Genomic DNA, 23,846 nt, shown 5'->3' with positions numbered 1-23,846 from the left:
ATGTCAAGTCATTTAATGGGGTCACTATAGACCCATAGTTTTTCACAAACTTTCTGTAATACCCAGTCAGGCCCAAGAAGGCTCTGACTTGTGTCTGGGTAACTGGAGGAGCCCAGTCCTGTATGGCCTGGATTTTGCTTTCCAGTGGCTGAACCTGGCCTCCACCTACTAGGTGGCCCAGGTATACAACCTTACTCTGCCCTATCTGGCACTTTGTGGCCTTGATAGTTAGGCCTGCCTTTTGCAGGGCCTCCAAAACTTTCTTCAGGTGGATCAGGTGATCCTCCCAGGTGGAGCTAAAGACAGCAATATCATCCAGATAAGCTGCACAAAAGTCATCCAACCCAGTAAGGACTTGGTTCACCAACCTTTGGAAAGTGGCAGGTGCATTCTTCAAACCAAAGGGCATTACCACAAACTGATAATGACCACTAGGGGTAGAGAATGCTGTTTTGGCTTTTGACTCCTCAGCTAGTCTGATTTGCCAGTAGCCAGCTGTCAGATCAAATGTGCTCAGAAACTTGGCAGAAGCCAATCTGTCAATGAGCTCATCTGCTCTTGGAATGGGGTGAGCATCTGTCCTAGTGACAGCATTGAGACCCCTGTAATCCACGCAAAACCTCATTTCTCTCTTTCCATCTTGGGTATGAGGTTTTGGCACCAGGACTACTGGGCTGGCCCATGGGCTCTCTGATGGCTCAATCACTCCAAGCTCCAACATCTTTTGCACCTCAGCCTTGATGCAATCCCTGACATGATCAGGTTGCCTGTAGATCTTATTCTTGACAGGCAGACTGTCACCAGTGTCCACAACATGGGTACACCAGTCAGTTTGGCTGGGTGTGAGTGAAAACATTTGCCTGTGAGCCTGCAAAACTTGTCTGCAGTCCCTCTGTTGCTGGTCAGTGAGGCTGCCTGCCAAGGCTACTCCATCAACTGAACCTTCATCAGGGTTCTGAGAAAGCAGGTCTGGGAGAGGGTCACTCTCTTCCTCCTGTTCCCCATCTGTGGCCATGAGCAAGCTCATGTCCTCCCTGTCCACAAATGCTTTCAAGCGATTCACATGGATTACCCTGTGAGGGCTCCTGGGTGTTCCAAAGTCTACCAAGTAGGTGACTTCCCCCTTCTTCTCAATAATAGGATAGGGTCCACTCCATTTGTCTTGGAGTGCTGCTGGAGCCACTGGCTCCAGTACCCATACCTTCTGTCCTGGTTGGAACTCTACCAGCACAGCCTTTTGGTCATGCCAAGCTTTCTGTAATTCTTGGCTGGCCTCCAGGTTTTTGGATGCTCTTTCCATGTACTCAGCCATCCTGGAGCGGAGACCAAGTACATAGTCCACTATGTCTAGTTTGGGCTTTTTGAGAGGTAACTCCCATCCTTCCTTCACCAAACACAATGGACCTCTCACAGGGTGGCCAAACAATGAAACTCAAAGCTGCCCCATTGTTCTCCCAACTGACACCCACTGTTGCCTCAGCCTGGAAACACATTTGCTAAAAAAAAAATGATTCGAAAATCCCACCGTGAGCATTAGCCCGACCAGGTTAGTTCTTGACCAATTGGCAAAGGTGTAAGTGTGTGCAACCAAAGCCACCAGTGAAGGCAGCCGACGATAAAAGAGAAGAAAAAGGTAAAAAGAGCTTAGGATGCTACGGATGCACAGCATACAGGAAGAGATCATTTTGGCCAATAACTGTTCTATGTTTTGTCTTGGATTTTTGTATATAATACCAATAACTGTTCTATGTTTTGTGTTGGATTTTTGTATATAATACATGTACTGTCTCCCCTGCCTGAGTTTGTGTGTACGTAATGTATGGATCTACGTCGTCCCTCTGCCTGTGTTTCCGTATTACTTGACCCCTGCTGTTCTGTGTTGTGTGCGCACTAAATGGCCTATTATTGTACACGTTTCTCTCTCTCTCTCTCTCTCTCTCTCTCTCCATGTCATACGTGTACCGAATGGTTCGTTTAGAGTGCGGACGACTCTCTCTCTCTCTGAGGGTCCCCCTGTTCCCTCCTCCCTTGTGTGGTAACGTTGTGCCCCACCGGCACAAACCTAATTGGGTCTCTTCGAACACAAAGGTGTTCGGCAAAATTGACAGGAACTAAAACGATTGTAACTTGCCATATTACTACCTCTCCTTTCTGCAAAATGATAGAACCCGAGTTGGTAATGAAAGAAAGGACAGGTAAGACGACTGATGTCCCCTAATCTGGCCTTTTTATAGGGGGACTATAACGTCAATGGTCTTCTGTTTTTCAGTTCGTTAGAAATGCAATCCCCAATGCCCAGATTGCCCCACCCCTCTGCACTTAAGTGCGGATGTCCAAAGCGTCCTCGCTTCTCCCGATTGACCCCAGCTCCCTGTCCAAAGCGTCCTCGCTTCTCCCGATTGACCCCAGCTCCATATCAGCTATCCCCGAAGCGTAATTAATGACCTTGATTAACCGTCGCTCCCCAAGAAAAGCATGTTTAGCCTCTGCCCCCCTCTCATGATGATAACCCCCCTGCTTGCAAGAGTTAGCCGACCCCGAAGGGAAATGTAAGATTGTCAGTACTTGGGTTAAAAAAAAAGGCGAGTCTCTACCTAAGGACTCGATTTCGAGTTTGATAGAATACACTGTCGATGGGAGTCCGATTTCTCTCCACGTACGTCACGAATGAACGCCAAATAGGCTTACGAATTCAGTGGAAATGCCCTCCTACATACTCCATAAGTGATGACTTCTGACTGTGACCGATGAACCTATCCCCCACCTACTTAGGATTGGGGACGGAATTGAGATGCATAAATGTCTTCTCCTGCCAGTTTTTCTAAAACTTGTTTCCTACCCATTCAAAGATACAATCACCGGAGGAGAGGAGCTGGACGTGACGCACAGCCTGGCCACAGATCATGAAGCACGTGTGACCTCAACAAAAGGTGGAGTCGCAGAGCAACGAGACGCGGGACGAGGCACCACTCTCAAACTCGGCAGATGAAGGAATGAAGGGCTGCCTTGAAGCCCTCGATTTGCTGACCCACTCGTGCCTGAAGTCCCCGTCCCTTTTGAGCCCGACTGATGGGCCTGCCTGCTCGTCGTCCTTTGCTCCCTTGGTCCCTTGGTGTGTTCAAAGATCTGATCCCACTCCGCCCTCTCTTCCCTCGATTATTCAACAACATCACCCTTTTCGCATAACTTTTGACTCAGAAAAGAAGAGCAGCATTTAGATAGAATAAGGTTTTGCCACGGAAGAAGAAAGACACGCAGGTGCCCAGCATGAGGCACCCCTAAGAAGATCAGTTAGGAAACAGGACTGTGATCTAACAGCAGAGGACTGATCGCACCCTGCAACGCATAAGGATGGATCCGAGCTGGACCTATAGCTCCACCGCCGGTGCTCAACAGCGCCAATGAAAGAAGACGGACTACCAGAGCCTACCAGTGATGGCTCGCTGTTAAAAAGACATTGTGACGAAGAACCCCCTTCCTGAACTTTCTACCCACCCCTTGACTAATTGCTTGTATCGAACTGAATTCCTCCCTCAACCATTTTTGTATTGCTTTAAAAAATGTTTCATCGGTCACTCATGTATTTAGTTTTCCAAAAGTCTCATATAGCACTGACAAGACCCGAAGGTATCAGAGCACATTTTACTGTATGTTGATGTCACCGGAGAGAAAGTCAGAACCTGATTCTATAATGTGTCGGAACCTTTTTCTTGATTGACCCCGACTAAGTATTATGCCGATCTCTAGACTTGTATGAATAACCCAACAAATGTAAATTCATATGTACCGCATTCCGCCAATCGTATCGACTGCATATGGTTACACGCAATCTGCTAGTATTGACAAACGCTATTTCATTGGCCACACATGGCTATATGTACACTCCGTCAGTTGGGGTAAACACCGAAATGAACTAGCTTATGTTAAAAAGCGGCGACTGTTGAAAATGGCAATGTATATGCACATAAGCGGCGTTCATTTGTGTTCACTGTACCCCTTGTTGTAAGCAGAACGGATATCGCGAAACACTGACTGTGTTATCCCGCCAGCATAGACCCATGCACACACGTACACGACAGCCATTTTAGGCACCATGGCCTCTCTGCTCGTTTGTTAAACCCCCGGCACCCCTCCCCGCGCGCACTGCTCATGCATCGGCCATAAAACCCTCTCCCTCTGCGTGACCCTGCTCTAGAAGTAACACTCCTGCTTGACCCACACCCCCCATTTCCTCCCAAGAACACCATTCCCCTCAGCTGGCGAGCCCCCCCCCCCAGCTGCACTTGGCCTTTCGACCCGGTCCCAAGTCCTAAGACCAAGCCTCGTGGATGTACACCCCCCCTTTTTTCTGCCCAGCATAACAAAACCGTGATACACCAACCGAAGTGCCCGATCTTATCGCCTGCCCAACCTTTGATCTGATCATCCCCTCCTGCCCTCGTGTCCTGTAGGAATGTCCGGCTGAGAGATCACAATCTCTTGTTACATTCAGGAGGGGAGGATGACATCTGAGCGACTGGTATGGGAATAGGCCTGAAGCTGGGATTCCAAGCATGCTTTTTCCTACTTCAAAGCGTCTTTATTGCAATAAGGAATGTTTGTGCATCATAAACATGTGTATAAAAGACGAAGCCTCAGAGAAACTTGTTAGAGCACCTCCTGAAGACACTATGCGAGTGTCCGACATGACAGGCTCTCCTCATGAGAAATAAAACTCTGTTCTTGATTTCCTACTTCCAGCGCCCGTCTCTTTATTTGGTAATTGTTCAAGATGGGAACTAAGAGGCGTCTTGCGCCAGCAGCCTGGGCATCAGGTGCGTTATGGGCTGACTTTTCCACAGCCCAGCCTGAACTGTAAACTTCCATCCGCACTCCTCCTGCAATCCTCTCTCCGTGCCCAGCATGCCAGCCTGAACTGTAAACTTCCATCCGCACTCCTCCTGCAATCCTCTCTCCGTGCCCAGCATGGCCAGCCTGAACTGTAAACTTCCATCCTTCTGGCCAGCATCACCCTCCACCCCTGCCACCCAGGTGGGTGCCCGCCTGATCCTGTCACACTTTGAGACCTTTGACACACTCAACTGCGAGCCCCCCCCCCTCATCCGGGCGAAGCCAGTTGTGGAGCACAATTGTGCAGCTCCGCAATTACCCGGCAGCGTCTGCACCCTGGCACGCCTCTCCGGGCCACCGAGGTAGCAGTACAGTCTACAATCGTGTGATAAGTCCAGGGGAGAATTGCCACCCACTTTGTGCCTTAAACTACAGCTATGCACCATACGGGTGTACCCAAAAGGCACTACTTAGGGGGACTGGTCCGCGACCCTCGCCCGCATTCCGCGACCCTCGCCTGCATTCCCCGCCCTCGGGAACCCAAATGCTTTCACCCGCAGACCGATAAGTGGCCACATAAACCCACCCACCCGGCAGCCTCCCACAGCCCCCCCCCCGGGTCTCCTTGCCACGCCTGCCATCCCGAGCATCGCTGCGTCCCCGTCCACCTCTAAGCTCGCAGGTGTCTCTGCCCCCCCCCCAGGTGCCCCCAATGCCCACGCCTCGAGGTCCCTCCGCATATCACTCCGACGCGGCGGGGCCCTCTGGGGCCCGGGCACAGGGTGCACTCACTGCCCCCACCGAGCCCTTCCCTCCGGTTGAAAGCCCCCAGAGCTGGCAGCGGGTCGTGCGGCTGAGAAGCCCCCCGCCCCCTTCCTTTGTAATTAGACTCCTTGCGGCCTTTACTTCGGCTGCCGAACCGAGGGCCCCCTGACCTCGTACCCATGCTCCAGCATTACTGCTCTTTACCGGGGCACCCACAGCGCACGCCACGACCAGACCCATTTCTGGTACTTCGATGACATTTATAAATCTGCCCAGGATCACAAGATGTTGATCAGCCTAACAACACCCCCCCCTTTGTAATTAGACCCCTTCCTTCTTATCCCTATTGCTGCACTCTTCGATATCACGTGCCTGCTCCTGCACCCCTCCCCCCTCTGTGCCTCTTCCCCCCCCCCCCCCCAGCGCCATCCTCGGCCACAAAGCGCTGCCCTGCGACCTAACATACAATCCACCCTAAGGGCCGAGGGCATGGAGACTGGGCGTCGAACGGCGCCCGAGGGACACCAGCTGCTCGCCTCATCCTCTCCTTGTGTGCGGGTTCGAGCCGCTGCCTCGCTCTGTGAGGGCGCTAAGAGAGGGCCTCGCAGCGCTGCACCAGGGACGCCGGCGCCTCCGTCCTCTCGCGCGAGTTACGACCCGAGCAGTGGTCACTACAAGAGTGGAGGACTGACTGCCTTCCCCCCGTCCCACCGGCCTGTCCCATCTTGTGCCTGCGCTGCCCACCTCAGCCGCTCTGTCAGCCGCCCGAGCACCTCTTCTATCCTCGCTCCCTTGTTGACGGCGCGTCCCGCCTCCCGACCGCCCCCGGATATTCCCATTCCAACCAATCACGGAGCTTCTTCTGGAGAAACCCTCCAAAAATTACAACAACTTCCGCTTCTCACGCCCACTCGAAGTGCCCGTGAACCGCGGACAATTGGAAAATCATCTTTAGATTGAAGATTTTCCTGTCCGCCAATGACAAAAACAAGATAACTTACTATTATTAGAGTGACTTTACACCAGTGACGTGTCAGTCGCTCTCATGAATGCCTGTGAGTGCACAACTACAGGCGCTCCTTCTACTGTTAAACAAACGCCTGTGTCGCCTGTACTGATGAATCGGGTGTTTGCCGCAGAGGCTTCTGGGTATGCAAATGATGGTGCCTGGGCACGCCCCCTCCAGTGACAGCAAGGCTCCTGCAGCAGCCCCATGGGGACTTGTGCTCTGGGTCCAGGCTGTGAAGACTTTCAAAATCCAGCAACAATCACACAGGCAACATTTCAGGACAGGGAGGGGGAGATTTAAAATAGAAAACCGGGAGAATGAAAATCCCCATTGACTTCTGTTGTAGAAAACATAGCTGCCAAGGGTTAAGACTGCGATGTGTGACATTTTCATAATTTCAGTGAAATTATGAGTGACATTTCAATGAATACGAGTGACACTTTCTTAGTTGCAAAATCAAGCAACGAAATCAAGCAATGAAAATGAACTCTTTAATGTTGCTGGAGAGTCTATTGCTTAATATTTACACTTAAGTAACATTGCTTGCAGGCATAGGTTTCTCTATGGATCCTGGATAGGGAATACATAAAAGTACACAGCCTGATTATAACACGCCCATTAAATTTCGATCCCCTTCAAACACCTGTTTGCCCAGAGACCGAGATTGTAAGTGTTGTGATGCCTATCACACTCGGTAATTACCCTTTTTGTTCGATTTCAGCAAAGCAACCCTGCGGGAATTTAGCCAGAGGAAAAGGCATGGTATGTATAGGACGGGCGCATTTTGGTGCATTAAGGAATATAATTACCATGTTATTTACCCACAAAATCAGAATTGCCAACAAATATCAAGTAGATAAATAACTGAAATAAAGACTCAGCCAGCCTGTCAGGCCTCTTAAAGCCATTTTATTCTAAGTTTGAAACTATTCAAAAAACAGTCTGACAGAGTCTGCGTTTCTCATGAATAATAGCATTGAACCGTGGGTTACTGCTCTTCTTCTCCCCACGTCTCGCCGTCCAGCTTTCCCTCTACCAGTTTTATTCCTCCTCCCAGGCGTCCCTCCTCTTCCTCTCGCTTTCATCCTTCTATACACCGTTCACTCTTTCTCAAGTCCTCTTAGTCCTCTTCTCCTCTCCTCTTTACCTTCTGGCTCACATTCCCTCTGCATCTTTCGCTCCCTCCCTCCTTATCTTTCATTTATTCCTTCCCGCTTCTCTCGCGCATTCACTTCCCGCTCTTCTCCTTTGTCTTCCCATCTCTTCTATCTTTGTCTCTCGTTTATATTCCATCTCCCCACCTCTACCCCTCTTCTCTTCCCTCCTATTCCTCCTATTTGCCCTTCTCTCCTCTCAAGCTCTTTCTCCCCCCTCTCTATTTCCGCCCGGGGAACCTTTTACTCATTCTCCTCGCATCTCTATTCTCCTGTCCCACCGCTCTCTACATCTTGTACTCTTTCTCCCTTCTTCTCCTATCTCTTCTGCTCCTCTTTTCCCCCATCTCAAACTTGTTCTCCCCCCTCAAGGCCTCTCCCTTCCCTCACCTCTTTAGCCTTGGCCTCTTTTCGCACACCTAATTCTTCTATCCCATCTCTCTTTCATCTTCCTTCCCACCCTCTCAAACTCACGCCTTCCATTTCTTTACAACCTCCCCCTTTCTAGCTCCTTCGCATCTCACCCTTTTCTCCCCTTCTAGTCTCTTCACCTTTCCCCCTCCTCCAATCTCTCTTCCACTCGCCACTACATCCTCCTGCCCTCCCCGTTTGCGTCCCCTCATTCTTTCTCCCTCTCCCTCCCATCTTCATTCTCACGTCTCATTCGCAGCTCCTTCAACTCTTACTTTTCAGCCCCACACCCCCTCTCCATTTATTTATTTATTTATTAGTTTATATAGCGCTAGAATCACTCCGTAAGGAGTATCTCTGCGCTTCATGCCCAATAAATTAGCAACTACACAGTGGAAGACGATTAAATTTCGTTTTTAAACAGAATAGTTTTTAGCTGTTTTCGGAAGGTTAAATGCTCTTTGCATAACCTTAGGGCCAACGGAAGCTTGTTCCACATCTTGGGGCCCATAGTTGACAGGGCTCTTCCTCCATGTCTAACTTTTTTGATATGCGGCACCACAAGAAGAAAGTTGTTGCTTGATCTAAGGGACCGTAAAGGGACGTATGGTCTAAATTTCCTTTCCAGGTAGGCGGGTCCTAGTCCATTCAAGCATTTGTGGATTAGGCAGCATATCTTGAATTTTGCCCTTTGTCTAACATTAAGCCAATGTAATTGCTTAAAGAGGGGTTTGGATGCAGTTCTTGGGGGGGCATTCAGGACCAGGCGAGCCGCCGTGTTCTGCACAACCTGCAATTTATCCAATAGCCCTTCATTGACTGAGAGTAACAACCCATTACAGTAATCAATCCGGCTCAGGATAAGTGCCTGAACCAGGATCTTTCTTGTTGAGTTGGGTAAGAGTGGAAAATTTTTTCGGAGTAAACCAATGGTGTGGAAGCATATCCCTGAAATGTAGGTGACATGTTGTTTTAAGGACAGGTCGTGATCAAGTCGAATTCCAAGATTCTTCACGACCTGTTTGGGTTCAGGGACTGCTCCCAGCTCTGTTGGCCACCAATCAGGGGTCCAAAGTATCTTAGCTTCCCCAAACAGCATGATCTCCGTCTTGCTGACGTTACATTGGAGGTAGTTATTGGACATCCAATTGGCCACTTCCTCCATGCCAGATGAGAAGGAGTTCCTAACCTCAGCGGAAAGAGTTCTAAAAGGAAACAGGAGCTGTGTGTCATCTGCGTAGGATACGGGAACAAACCCGTATCTACGCAGCACTCCTGCCAGGGGTGCCACATAGATATTGAAGAGCGTCGGGCTCAGGCATGAGCCTTGTGGCACCCCCTTAGAGATCTCAGTTTCCGCTGAGCGAAATGCACCCATGGTGACTGTCTGGGTGCGATCTGTTAGGAAACTCCTTATCCAATCTAGGGCTTTGTTCTTCAGGCCAGCGTTCGACAACCGTTGAGTCAGGATGGAATGTGACACGGTGTCGAACGCTGCCGATAGATCTAACAGAACAAGTATGACAGAGAAACCCTTGTCCTGGTAGGCATGGAGGTCATCGGTGACAGCCAGCAAGGTGGATTCAGTGCTATATCTGGGGCGGAATCCTGATTGGGATTCATCAAGGGCTTGCACTTGTTCAATGTGGCTGGACAAGTGCTTGTTAACATGTTTTTCTATAGCTTTCCCCAGGAAAGGTAGCAGAGAGATGGGCCTTAAATTACTCAAGTCAGACCAAGGTATGGTGGTATTTTTTCTGGTTGGTCTGACGAGTGCTCGCTTCCATTCCTTGGGGACAGTGCCTGAAGTGAGTGATAGGTTAACTAGTTCTGTAACCAGGGGGCTTAAATGTTCTTCCAAAATAGGCATGAGTTTAGCAGGAATAGCATCCTCTGGACTTCCACTCTTAATTCGTTTTAAAAGGGCAGAGGTTTCTAGACATGAAATAGGGGGGAAGCTGTCCAGGGATTGCGTGTCCCCGATGGGATTCATGGGATCTGAGTGAAATGTCTCCTTGAGGGGTCTAGATTGATTGGTACATAAGATCTTATCATAGATTTTATCAATTTTGTTGGTAAAAAAACAGGAAACTTCGTCACACAGTTTTTGAGATGATATATCAGGGGCTTCACATGCTGACGGTTTAGCCAACGTCTGCACTATCTGAAAGAGAACTCTAGGTGAGTTCCCAGCCTCCTGTATTTGAGTAGCAATGTGTGCTTTCCGTGCACCCCTTATTGCTTTATGATAAGAAGATAGGGTAGCCCAATATCTTTCTCTATCTTCAAGGAGATGGGAAGTTCGCCACTTTTTCTCCAGTTTCCTGGCTCCTTGTTTAAGAGTTCGTAAATGGGCAGAGAACCAGACTGCATGCTTTTGTACTGGCCTTGGTTTAAAACATTTTAAAGGGGCAATTTTATCAATGGTTGTCTTTATTTCGTCTCCGAATTTCTTGAGAGCTACTTCAATATCATCCGAAGGCCGAAAGACGGGAGAAGTAAAATTTTCTAAAAAAGTGGACACATTAACTTTGTGCCACTGTCTGCGAGTGCAAGGCAGGGTGCTGGAGTATGCTAGACTAGGTTCTCGACGAGGTGTGGTAAATTCCACGATAAAATGATCAGTCTCCATGCACGCGCCAGCTCGAATCGGCCACAGGGGTTTGGATGACGTCCCCAACTAGCCCGGGCTCCGAAGACTTTTCTCGTTCAGGGGAGGAAGAGAACTGAAACATTAACAGCTGGCCATATGATCATCTCTCTAACTCAGCAAAGGCCACATCACAGCCCATCGGGTGACGTTTTTCAGCACACACAACCAACCAGTCCACACAGAACATGCCGCACCCATGCACAATAAGTTTCAAGAGAGCAAGTAATGCTCACACGCCAACCCCCTCCACCATACGGCCTACGACACCAAATCACGCATGTAAAGCTAAACAGACAGCCAACTAAGGTGCACAGGACTCGAAAAAAGTCACGAGCTGAGTCCGACCGCGAAGGAAATCTCACAACCCTGGCAGTCTGGGGGCTACAGCAGTGGCAGTGGCAGTGGGGAGGGGGGCTAAAAATGAAGTAAAAGTGAAAACTTACCCCCAGGTCAGCGCCGTCTCTGCTCTGGTTTGGGGTCCCGCATTGGCGCCTCCCGCCTTCAACGTCTTCCAGCCTTAGACTAGCCTGACTGCGAGGTGTTTCACTCTCAGCCAATCCAGGCGCTGCATTAGCAGCACCAGGATTGGCTCGAGCAGGGATGCCCCCTGCCCATTAGGAGACCGGGGGCTGCTGCATGAAGCAACCCTCGCTCTCCTTAGGGGAAGGCAGTGGCTAGTAGTGCGCATGTTTGGGCTGGTCATAAAAATGACCAGCCCAAAAACAAACATGCGCACGATTGCTGCTGGGCTCACAACAACACACAATAGTCTGTCTGTCACTCACCAAAGTGGACGTGGCCCGGTGCCGGAATTATCATGCGTCAGTGACTGTGTGAGCCTCAGCCGCCGCAAGTGGTGAGCCGCGAGTTATAATTTATGGGCATGTGGCATTAGTGGCATTAATGGGGAAATGCCCCAGCGCCCAAATGGATGCACCGCCACTGTCTATCTAACTATCGCACTCACTCTATCTATCTATCGCCCTCCCTCTATCTATCTATCCATCGCCCTCACTCTATCTATCTATCTATCTATCTATCTATCTATCTATCTATCTATCTATCTATCTATCTATCTATCTATCTATATATCTATCTATCTATCGATTTCTATATCTATCTATCTATCTATCTATCTATCTATCTATCTATCTATCTATCTATCTATCTATCTATCTATCTAGCTATCGCACTCACTCTATCTATCTATCGCCCTCCCTCTATCTATCTATCTATCGCCCTCACTCTATCTAACTATCGCCCTCCCTCTATCTATCTATCGCCCTCACTCTATCTATCTATCGCACTCACTCTATCTATCTATCGCACTCACTCGATCTATCTATCGCCCTTACTCTATCTATCTATCGCCCTCCCTCTATCTATCGCATCATCACAGCATCACTCAGCACCACCACAGCATAACTCAGGGGCACCACAACATCACTATGCACTACCACAGCATCACTGAACGCCACAGCATCATTCGTCGCCACCACAACATCACTCAGCGCCACCACAGCACCAATCTGTGCAACCATTCAACAACAACTGGTTCAAATATGTTCTCTCAATGTTTTAAGCTTTATTACAAATGTCACAAAAAGATCTTAATATTTCACTTCGGTTTGTGTATTTTCTTCACAATAAAATACACTGAACACAATCTTCACAAGAGTTATTTACAAACATTTAAGCTATTGCCATTATAAATTACAATAGCTTTTATTTAAGTATTAATTATTAAAACAAAATAAAAGCCATTGTTCTTTGTAATATCAATACATGTAAGTCACGTAAATACAACACATTTTGCATTACAAATGCTATAGGTGTCACAATTGCGAAAGTTAAAACTATTGGCATTGTAAATGACAAAGCTATTCATTTCGCTATTTTCAAAACAAACACATAAATAAAAAATGTGTCATTTACAATACCAATAGTTCAAACTTTCCTAATGCGAGACCTATTGCATTACAAATGCTTGTTTAGGACTTGTGCCCTGCCCAGCCCCTTTGTCTCTGCTCTGCTGACACCTCCTAGATAACAAACACGCCCCTGCTGGAGAGCAGGAGGGTGAAATGAGGAGAAATTGGGACTGTTGGGTTCATTTCTTCACCAGAGGGGCGAAGGAGGGAGGGGGATTTGCTCTCTGTAAAGCAGAGGGGACAAGTGGAGGCTGCTTTTTTCCTTCTAGAGTCCTCCGCCTCTGTCGTGAAGAAAGTAATCCGTCTCCTCATTTCACCCTTCTTCTCCACAAACCCAGCGCACCTTCTCGTCATTTCACCCTTCTTGTAATCCGTCTCCTCATTTCATCCTTCTGCTCTACAAAGCCCAATGCACCATCTCCTCATTTCACCCTTCTTGTAATCCGTCTCCTCATTTCATCCCTCTGCTCTACAAAGTCCAGCGCACCTTCTCCTCATTTCACCCTTCTTGTAATCCGTCTCCTCATTTCATCCCTCCGCTCTACAAAGTCCAGCGCACCTTCTCCTCATTTCACCCTTCTTGTAATCCGTCTCCTCATTTCATCCTTCTGCTCTACAAAGTCCAATGCATCATCTCCTCATTTCACCCTTCTTGTAATCCGTCTCCTCATTTCATCCCTCTACTCTACAAAGTCCGGCGCACCTTCTCCTTATTCCACCCTTCTTGTAATCCGTCTCCTCATTTCATCCCTCCGCTCTACAAAGTCCAGCGCACCTTCTCCTCATTTCACCCTTCTTGTAATCCGTCTCCTCATTTCATCCCTCCGCTCTACAAAGTCCAGCGCACCTTCTCCTCATTTCACCCTTCTTGTAATCCGTCTCCTCATTTCATCCTTCTGCTCTACAAAGTCCAGCGCACCTTCTCCTCATTTCACCCATCTTGTAATCCGTCTCCTCATTTCATCCCTCCGCTCTACAAAGTCCAGCGCACCTTCTCCTCATTTCACCCTTCTTGTAATCCGTCTCCTCATTTCATCCTTCTGCTCTACAAAGTCCAATGCATCATCTCCTCATTTCACCCTTCTTGTAATCCGTCTCCTCATTTCATCCCTCTACTCTACAAAGTCCGGCGCACCTTCTCCTTATTCCACCCTTCTTGTAATCCGTCTCCTCATTTCATCCCTCCGCTCTACAAAGTCCAGCGCACCTTCTCCTCATTTCACCCTTCTTGTAATCCGTCTCCTCATTTCATCCCTCCGCTCTACAAAGTCCAGCGCACCTTCTCCTCATTTCACCCTTCTTGTAATCCGTCTCCTCATTTCATCCTTCTGCTCTACAAAGTCCAGCGCACCTTCTCCTCATTTCACCCATCTTGTAATCCGTCTCCTCATTTCACCCTTCTTCTCCACAAACCCAGCGCACCTTCTCGTCATTTCACCCTTCTTGTAATCCGTCTCCTCATTTCATCCTTCTGCTCTACAAAGTCCAGCGCACCTTCTCCTCATTTCACCCTTCTTGTAATCCGTCTCCTCATTTCATCCCTCCGCTCTACAAAGTCCAGCGCACCTTCTCCTCATTTCACCCTTCTTGTAATCCGTCTCCTCATTTCATCCTTCTGCTCTACAAAGTCCAGCGCACCTTCTCCTCATTTCACCCATCTTGTAATCCGTCTCCTCATTTCATCCCTCCGCTCTACAAAGTCCAGCGCACCTTCTCCTCATTTCACCCTTCTTGTAATCCGTCTTCTCATTTCATCCTTCTGCTCTACAAAGTCCTGCGCACCTTCTCCTCATTTCACCCTTCTTCTCTGGTGATCAACAAAGGCTTCTCTTTCTTCAATCGTCTTCATTCTCCCCAAAGCAGGAACGTTTGTTAATTAGCAACAGGTGTGTAGGAACGAGTACACGTATTACGTGTTCTGCTCTAACCTGACTTTCAGCAGAGAGATGCCCCCATCGATATTACTCATCCAAATACCCACACTCCTTTGAACTATCACATATCTTTTATTTAATTTACTATTCGGACGCTTCCTCCAGGAAACGTCTTTCAAAAATCCAAGAAGTGAGTTTCACTGCCACACGAAGTGCAAGTGGAACTTCATTCCTGGATCCATACTTCACATGTCAAGAGAGTGCAGCGTTATTCGCATTTTAGAGAAGCGAGAACCACGGCCGCCCAGTAAGGTTAGGGCGAGGCTGCACTTGTGGCGATCAACAACAGAGAGTTAGGAGAGAATCTACGAACACAGGGTTCATTAAGGTAGTTATTCGTGGTCTTAGGGAGGAAAAGCAAATGCAATGAGGGTTTGTATGCAGATATTTCGCAAAGGATTGTGGGCAGGCGGTGACGCTGCAGTTGTTTGACCCCCAGCTGTGGAAGCGCTTTCAAAGAGACCGACAGTGGACCCGTGACCTGCACACTCACGCCCACCGTGTGACACCAGCTCCACTCCCTTCACACGGTCACCGTGTGACACCAGCTCCACTCCCTTCACACGGTCACCGTGTGAGGACTCCAATCACACACTCACAGCAAGCTGTATCCTGCTCTGGATTGTCGCTTCAAGTGCAAATAACAGGATTATTTCACAGCGCTCATAGTTGTTGAATGTCACTCATAATTACACGGAAATTACGAACATATCACCCATAAGCAATCTATGCATTTTCTACTCTCGTCATTGGCTAAAAATAGGTTCCACGCAGGCACAGACAGCCCCAGCCCCTTTGTCTCTGCTCTGTTGACACCTTCTAGATCACAAGCACGCCCCTGCTAGAGAGCAGGAGGGTGAAATGAGGAGTAGTTGGGTTCATTTCTTTGGGGGGGGAGGGGGTTGCTCTCTTGAAAACAGAGGGGACACGTGGAGGCTGCTTTGTTCCTTCTAGACTAGAGTCCTCTGCCGCTCTCGTGAAGAAAGTCATTTGTCTCCTCATTTCATCCTTCTTGTAATCCGCCTCCTCATTTCACCCTCCTGCTCTACAAAGCCCAGTGTGCCTTCTCCGCATTTCACCCTCCTGCTCTACAAAGCCCAGCGCACCTTCTCCTCATTTCACCCTTCTTCTCTTGGGATCATGAAATGCTTCTCTCTTTCTTCTGTCGTCTGACTTCTCTGCAAAGCAGGAGGATGCTTAAGATTTACAAGTGACAGGTGTGCGAGATCAAAGTCGCTTATTGTGAGTCCTGTTTATACCTGACTTTCAAGAAAAAACAACTCGTAATGTTTTATCTCCATCGATATTAAATATCCTAATACCTTCGAGCATTTAAATGATCAAATATCTCACATTAACTTGCTATGCAGACGCTCCTCCTGGAAACGTCTTTCAAAAATTCAAGAAAACAGTTTCACTGGCACACGAAGTGGAAGGGAAACATCACTATTTTTTTTTTCTTCCAGAAGCAGGGGCCTTATTTATGAAGGCCTTGCGCCGCCGGTGCGTCACTTTTAACATGGGAAAAAGTGACGCACCGGCGGCGCAAGGCCTTCATAAATAAGGCCCCAGGTTTCTAAGCCCTAACACAGCATCCCCCAGGCTTGAAAATGTGCATATGTCATTGGCCCTCGCTCACTTCCCATTCCAGCCAGCTTACAGCACCCTGGACGGACCACAATAAACGTCAAAGGGTCCTTTTTATTTGTTTCCTTTTTGTCTTTTTTGAAACCAGAGTGATCAGGGGAAAGCGCAAACGCAGTCCTCCACTACCAGAAATGATGCAGTTGAGTATCCCGCATTTGGGGACATCGCAGGGGTCAGCACATCCGAAGTGCAATGGATGAGCCTCACCCTGGGAGAACCACCTTTTTTTGTGGGGGGGGGGGGGCAGCGTTTTATTAAGTGCTTCAAAGTTTGCGATCCATAGTTTTTAAGGAAGTGGTACCTCCCCCTTAGGGAAGGCAGTCCACTTTAACTTTTCAATCAATGCATTTAAACCTTAACATGTCATCAGTTTGGGGTTCAGAAATGTTTGCAGATATCGTTTACGGTTTTAATGGGGCCACCACTTGGGGAAGGGGGTTTTTGTTACAGTTCTTCCCCTTCCTCACTTTTCTGCTTGTCCGTGGCTGCATAGTCTCTAAGCAGGCTGAGCACCATCCTGCGGCACCCTTCTCGGTTCACCACCTCTCCATTGGTCACCAGACGGGTCCTGGCGAATGGGAGAATGTCTTTAATACAGCAGAGAAGCCTCCAGCACCCCTGGATAGCTTCCTCTGTGTGTGTCCCTGGAAACAGCCCGTACATCATGGACTGTTCAGTAATGTTCTCATAGGGGATAAGGGCTAGCAGTTCTTGTCGTAGGGCAGCCCTTAGTCTCTGGGCAAAAGGGCAGGCCCAGAAGAGATGGTGTGCAGATTCCTCTGCGGGGCATCCCCTTGGGCAGTTCCTGTGCGGGCACAGGCCTCTGTTGTGCATGAAGGACCTCACTGGCAGGCCCCCCTTTGTGGTAAATAAATAAATAATACCCTATTTTTGAATGCATAAATGAATAACAGATAGCTCAATAAATAAGAGTCAAGATTCGAGGTAGTAGGAGTTTTGCAGGTTTAATACAGCATAAGGACAGGAACAGGACGACCTGCACGGGAATAGGATGGCAGCTGCCGGGGGCAGGATCGGGAATGACTAGCAACTTTTAATAACAGTACATGAGCATATATACATAACGCAAACACATAGCATTACATTGCAATAGGCGTAGCAGTGGGTGGAGCAATAGGCGTGACGCGTAGCAGTCGCGAAAGATAAGGGTGAAAGTAGGTGTAACAGGGCGTATACATAGACATGTGATGCAAACGTAACAGAATATGTCATGAATGGGGCGGAAACATAGGAGGGGGCTACCTAAGGAGCCGGGACCTCTAACCTAATGGTGCGCGCAAACTGGTAATGACGTGTTACGAGGAGAAGCTGGGGGCTATGAACTCTGTGCTAGGAGCAGAGACTAAAGTCTGGAGGGTCGGAGCGACATGTACCTAAACCCTATCTAGTATCTGATGTTTAGGGAACATGTTGATATAAACTAGAAGTCAGGAGGGGAAAGGCTAACAGACTCTAAGACTGGACCATGCATTATTCTACATGTAGTGCGTGATGAAGAATATTAAATGACCATTAATACAGTATTTCTCTAACATGGGGCCGTAAAGGCTAGACTATGACTGAAACTATTGATGCGATTCAGTAGCTTAGGAATGCAGAGAAGGAGGGCTGTACTGATAACTCGAATCATAACATACTCTTGGCAGACTCAGAGGCAGAGCCAGGCTGGACCGGGCACTGCGAGGCAGGAAGTAAGTGAAGGGTCGAGGATACAGGTGGGGGCTGTATCGCTCCTCAGCGAGGCTTCAGGAGACAGGAGCTGAATCTGGTGTCCAGGCCCTTTTGAGGCCTAGAAACGGGGACTTTACAATGGAATAACGTGCACACTGAGAAACGTGGCAACGTAGCTTTACATAGGCCTGATATTCGTAGTATTCACGAGAACTGGAAACTGGCATACTAGAGGTGGACACAACTATAATTGCGTCTTTAATCAAACATGGGGAATAACATATGCATATTAATCATGCACAGATAACATATGATGGAGGACGCGTAGGGACACAGAACATGGCAAAATTTACTTTTCCACACCTTCACAGTCATCCATGCTATGTCCTTGTGTCTGTTTGTCAGACTTGGGGAGGATACATTCCCCCACACGTGCGTTGCCGTTGCTGGTGGCAGGTCGCTAACTGCTTCGGTGGTGTCCCTGGTCCTGATCAGTTTGCGGATTGCCTTGGGCTTCCAGAGGCAAGGAGTGACACAGTTCAGCCCAAATTCACCCACAAACTTTTCCACCTCCCTGTAGTACCATGGGAGGTCCCAGTTGAAAGTCACTGCATTTTCCCACTTATCCCATCCCAGCCGTCTCCACACCAGGAGAAGGAAAAAGCGGAAGACTTTGTAGGCAGAGTGGTCCTTGTTAATGTTTGACACGGTTATCCGGACGCAGCCACACACAAAGAAAGCCCTGAGGATCGTTGGGATGTCGGGGACTGCCTTCCCCCCTTTGCGGTATTCCTTGTGCATAACCGACCGTTTCACCCTGTCCATCTTTGAGTGCCAGACGAAATGGAACACCATGCTGTTGATGGCCCGTGCTACGTTGGCCAGGAGTGGCCAGGCCTGAGTCACATACTGCAGCACGGGCAGGGCGTCGTTCCTGAGCACCAGAGCCTTCCCCTCAATGCTCAGGTTTCTCAGGCTCCAGAGACCCAGTTTCTGCTTCACCTTGGCCAAGCGTTCGTTCCAGCTCTTCGCTGCCACCCCTGGTCCTCCAAACCAGACGCCGAGGATCTTCATCAGTCCTGCCTCGATGGGGAAGGGGAGAGGCTCGCTGCAGAGGTCCCATCGCCCGAAGAGTTTGGCCTGCGACTTGTCCACGTTTATTTTCGCCCCTGATGCCTTGCCGAAGTCTGTGCACGCCTCCAGCAGGGATTTGACTGATTCTCCATCCGCGCCGAAGAGGGTGACATCGTCCATGTACAGCGAGCACTTGACCTCCTTCTTTGCTTCGCCGGGTGTCTGGATCCCTCTGATGTTTGGGTTCTTCCTGATGTACTCGGCGAGAAGTTCTATAACCAAAACAAACAGAGGTGGCGAGAGCGGGCAGCCTTGTCTTACCCCGGACCTGATAACAAAGGGGTCTGTTTTACAACCATTTACAATGACTGAACTGAAGATGTCTTTATACATTACTTTAACGTAACCGCAGAAGCGCTCCCCCAGCCCAAACCCGCGCAGAACCCTCTCCATGAACTCATGGGAGACGCGGTCGAATGCCTTCTCCTGATCTAGACAGACCAGTGCAGCCCGGATCTTGCGGCCCGTGATGTACTGGATCGTGTCCCTTATCAGTGCCAGGCTATCTGCGCCCCTGCGCCCCGGGACCCCACAGGTCTGGTCTGGGTGTACTAACTCTCCCATGGCGCCCTTCAGTCTGTTCACTAGCGTCTTTGCAAGGATCTTGTAGTCTACATTCAGGAGAGAGATGGGACGCCAGTTCTTTAGGTCACGTCTCTTTCCTTCTTATGTTTATACAAGAGAGCAATCATTCCTTCCCTCAGAGTGCGGGGCTTGATTCCCTCCCTCTCCATCTCCTCATACACCTGCAGGAGATCCGGTCCCACTAGGTCCCACAGTGAGGCATAGACTCGACTGGGAGACCGTCACTACCCGGTGTCTTTCCTGGCTTGAAGGATTTCACTGCAAGGTGCAGCTCGTCCAAAGTCAGGGGGGCATTAAGGGCTTCTCTCACTGTTGGGGAAACTGTTCTTGGGATACCAGACAGAAACTTTTCTGCCTGTTCTCCCTCTGACCTCTTCTCTGAGTAGAGGTCCCCATAGAAATCTGTCACTACCTTCTTAATGTCCTCCCTTGTGTCACAGAGGGTTCCCTCCTTATTGCGCAGTTGAACCAGAGGGGTGTGCGAAGAGTGGATTTTCTTAAAGAAGAAGGAGTTGCATTTCTCCCCCTTCTCCAAGTTCTCCACCTTGGAACGGAAAATGATCCTCCTGGATTCGTCGTGAAAGTGCTCGCTCAGCTCTTTCTTGACTTCTTCCAGGGGGCTCATGACGTCCCATCCCCGGAGTTGGAGGTCGTGCAGTTCTTGCAGCTCTTGCTGTAGTCTACTGAACTCCCTCTTTCTCCCCCTTTCAACCTGCCTGCCCACATTCTTGAAAAAATCCCGGAGCCTGCCCTTGACCCATTCCCACCATTTCCCTGTGGACTCGAATGTGTCTTTCATGGCCTGCCACTGGGTGTATGTCTCCCTCAACACCTCCATCACACCCTCTTTCTCCAGCAGAGAGCTATTCAGTTTCCAAGTGCCTGGACCTGTCAGGAACTTGCCCGTCAGTTCCCCTTGGAAGTGGATAGCTCTGTGGTCAGAGAAATGAACTGTCACCATTGAATGTTGCTTGAGCTTCACTGATTGAGAGGTGAAGATGAAGTCTATCCCGGAGCGCAAGGAACCATCAGGGCGACTCCAGGTGAAGTTCCTGGCGTCCGCCCCCATGGTCCCAATGACGTCTGTCAGGGAGGCCTCCCCCACCATCTCTACCAGTAGTCTCGCAGCGTCATCCATCCGTCCTTCCCCAGCCCTGGCCCTGAAACAGCTCCCGTCGCTCGCCTACGCCAGAAGGGGCGTACACGTTGATGAGTCTAACTGGCTCTCCTGCCCACGAACCGTCGACGACAAGAGCCCTGCCGCCCTCCAGCTCGGTGACTGAGTCCATCGTGAAACGCCTTCCTCTGACTAAGGTAGCCCCTCCTACAGACCTACTGCTGTTCCCCCCAGACCAAAAGGAAGGCCCTAGGGTCCACTGCTGCTCTAGGTGGGAGTATGACGTTACAAAGGGGATGGAGCATTCCTGAATCATGTACACATCGCACTCCTGGCTGGCAAGAAAACTCAAAGTACTAGCCCATCTGCGCCTGTCTCTAATACTTCTGACATTTATGGAAAATAATGAAATAGCCATCATTAATTAGTTTTTAAGAGTAAACTTAATACTTAAAGACTAATTATCAAGTCAAGGCAATTGGTTGCAAAAACATTCGACAAGGCTACTTACGGGGCTGGTTGAGCCTCCTGTCGGGTCTCTTGTGCTGGGCTTTCCTGCTCGGCGGCTGTTGCTTGCTGTTGCACGATGGCTGCCCCACCTTCTTGGCTGGGCTCGTGGTCTGCCTCCTCTGGGGTGACGGGCAGGTCTTGCTCTTGGCCCTCGATGGTGGTCTCAACCTCTTCTACTCTTGTTGGCGATGGGGGTGGGGATGCTTCCATGGAGTTTGCCAGCACCCTCATCTCCCTCAGCACTTCTGTCACTTGCTTGAGTTGCTCATTCCAGGTGTCTTGTGCCGGCTGCATTTCTTCTTCTGGATCCTCGAGCGCGGAGTAGGAATTGTGGGTGCTCAAAGGTCTCTTGCTTGCTTGCTCCTTCAGAGTCCGTTGAGTGTCTCCTTTTCCTGCGCTCCTGTGTTGTCCAGGCACCTTCCTCCGGGGCCTCGGTGGCAGTTGGGGTGGGAGTCTCCATTAGCTCACTGTGCATACCGGGCTCAGGGATGGTATCGTTGGGTGTCTGTGTCTCTGGGACCTTGGCGGTGTCCTGCTTGGGCTTGGGCGCGTTCTGGTTGTGGCCCTTCCCTTTCCCGGTCCCCCTCTCCTGCCGCGGGGCTGGGACTGGATGCAGGGTCACTTCTGCCTCCTCCTCCTCTGGTTGGCTTCTCCACTGAGGTTGGGCAGCGTGGGCGTAGGATTTGGCTCTTTTTGGGCAGTCCTTAAAGAGATGGCCTACACCCCCACAGAGGTTGCATGGGGTTTTCTATTTGCAGGTTTTTGCTGTGTGGCCTTCTTTTTTGCAGTTCCTGCATATTTGCGCTGTGCAGTCTTTGCCAGTGTGGCCTGGTTTGCTGCACCTGTTGCATAGTTTGGGCTGCCCAGGGTAGTACAGGTATCCTGAGTCGCGCCCTAGAGAGAAACTGGAAGGGGGTGGCAAATTCCATCTGGGGCCAACGGGTCCTCCTTCAGCTTCACCATTGCTGTCCATTTACCATCCCAGATGCCATCACTGTCCAGGTTGCGGGAGGGAGCTTTAGTCACTGTGCAGTGGCGGCGTAGGAAGGTTGTCAGGTCTTGGACATTGACATGTGGGTTGTAGACATGCACGGTCATTCTCTTGACCTCCAGCACGAGCTGGCATTCCAGGTGGAAGTCAGAGAAGGGTTTCTCCTCCCGTCGTGACCAGCACATTTGCCAATACCTCCTGCAGATTTGTTCGGACATGAACGTCAGCAGGTAGGTGCCTTTGGGTGCATCCGTCATGATGCACCAGATTTCTGCTTCTGTGAACCCCATCTTAGTTACCAGCAGCTCAGTGAATATCTTCCTGCTTAGGTGTGGTGTGGTGTGGTGTGGTGTGGTGTGGTGTGGTGTGGTGTGGTGTGGTGTGGTGCCATCTGACTCCACCTTTCTCTGCAGCTTCACAGTGTCGTGGCACCATGGATTCAGAGGTCTGCTCATCCTGCTGCTCCGCTGTGCTGTGCCCAGGAGAAGAAGAAGGATTCCTCAAGGAGCTAGGGGGAGAACCAAGAAGATGCCTTCAAAACTGTAGGAAGGTGGCTACCTGACTATGGTTACCCCAGATTTTTTGCCTGTGTTTAGCTGGTTTTTTGACTTAGTTGACCTGGTTCCCTGCTAATCAGGGCCCCAGGCCATCTGCTCTCTCTGTAAAATGGATTCCATGTACCCTAGGTACATACCAATTGGAAATGGACTCCTTGTCAGCCCCTGTAGAATGCACTATAGGTGCACAGGGCACAGGAGCCACTAAGGCCTACCAGGGGCTGCAGCATATCTTTTGCCACCCCTGGCTGGTTCTTAAATTGACACAACTGGCTGATCACTCAGCTGGGGTAAGGTGGTGTACACACCCCTTGCTTAGATATAGTATACCTATGTCTAAACCTATATCTGGACACATGTAAACCTGTGAGCCACTCCTATAGACAGGCCTCACCAATCCTGGAGGCTGGGTGCATGGTTTTTATGTGAGATGGAGCTCTAGCATGAGCTGAGCCTGTCTGCAGCCGTCGGGAACAAATCCCTAAGCTGTTTCAGGATAATGCCATACCATATACTATTAAGTGCCTTATAATCCTCGCGGTTATTTAGCAACTCTGGTTTGGCTTTATCAAAACATGTCGTGTAAGGTGTCATACGCTTTGGAATACCATCCCCTCGCCAGTTCTGGCGACGGGGATGGCATTCCACCCCTCTAGAGGGGTAAGACATGTTACTTCACTTTAATGCGGTTGATTTCTCCAAAGGCCTTAAGATCCACAAAATGGATGCCTCTGCCACAGACAAATGTCTGGACCCCTGGAGCTGACCGAAACCCAGTCAAGGGGGTCCTGGACAAAGGGTTTCCTGTCACAGGAGGGTGTCACCGCCCTCCAGACAGGAGATAGTGTATTGTAGCAGGGAGGTTTGAAAGAAACCAGACACTGCCTGGGGCGCACAAGGCTGCCCCTTGCATAATCCGGCCAAAC

General features: G+C 49.6%; 1 protein-coding gene and 1 pseudogene across 1 annotated transcript; both read right to left on the bottom strand.

Moving 5' to 3' along the window:
- Positions 1-16,428: 16,428 nt before the first annotated feature.
- LOC144807628 (U1 spliceosomal RNA) lies at positions 16,429-16,563 on the bottom strand (annotated as a pseudogene).
- A 215-nt stretch (positions 16,564-16,778) lies between these two features.
- On the bottom strand, positions 16,779-19,280 carry LOC144807627 (uncharacterized). Its single transcript, XM_078673251.1, has 2 exons — positions 18,390-19,280; positions 16,779-17,192 (listed from the first exon to the last, which is right to left on the bottom strand). The coding sequence occupies exons 1-2, from the start codon at positions 19,278-19,280 to the stop codon at positions 16,779-16,781; spliced, it is 1,305 nt and encodes a 434-aa protein (XP_078529377.1).
- Positions 19,281-23,846: the final 4,566 nt, after the last annotated feature.

The sequence above is a fragment of the Lissotriton helveticus genome, unplaced genomic scaffold, assembly GCF_964261635.1.
Source record: "Lissotriton helveticus unplaced genomic scaffold, aLisHel1.1 SCAFFOLD_394, whole genome shotgun sequence".
Classification (NCBI taxonomy): Eukaryota; Metazoa; Chordata; class Amphibia; order Caudata; family Salamandridae; genus Lissotriton; species Lissotriton helveticus.
Note: the sequence above shows the minus strand (reverse complement) of the source record. Positions and strands in the feature narration are given on the sequence as shown.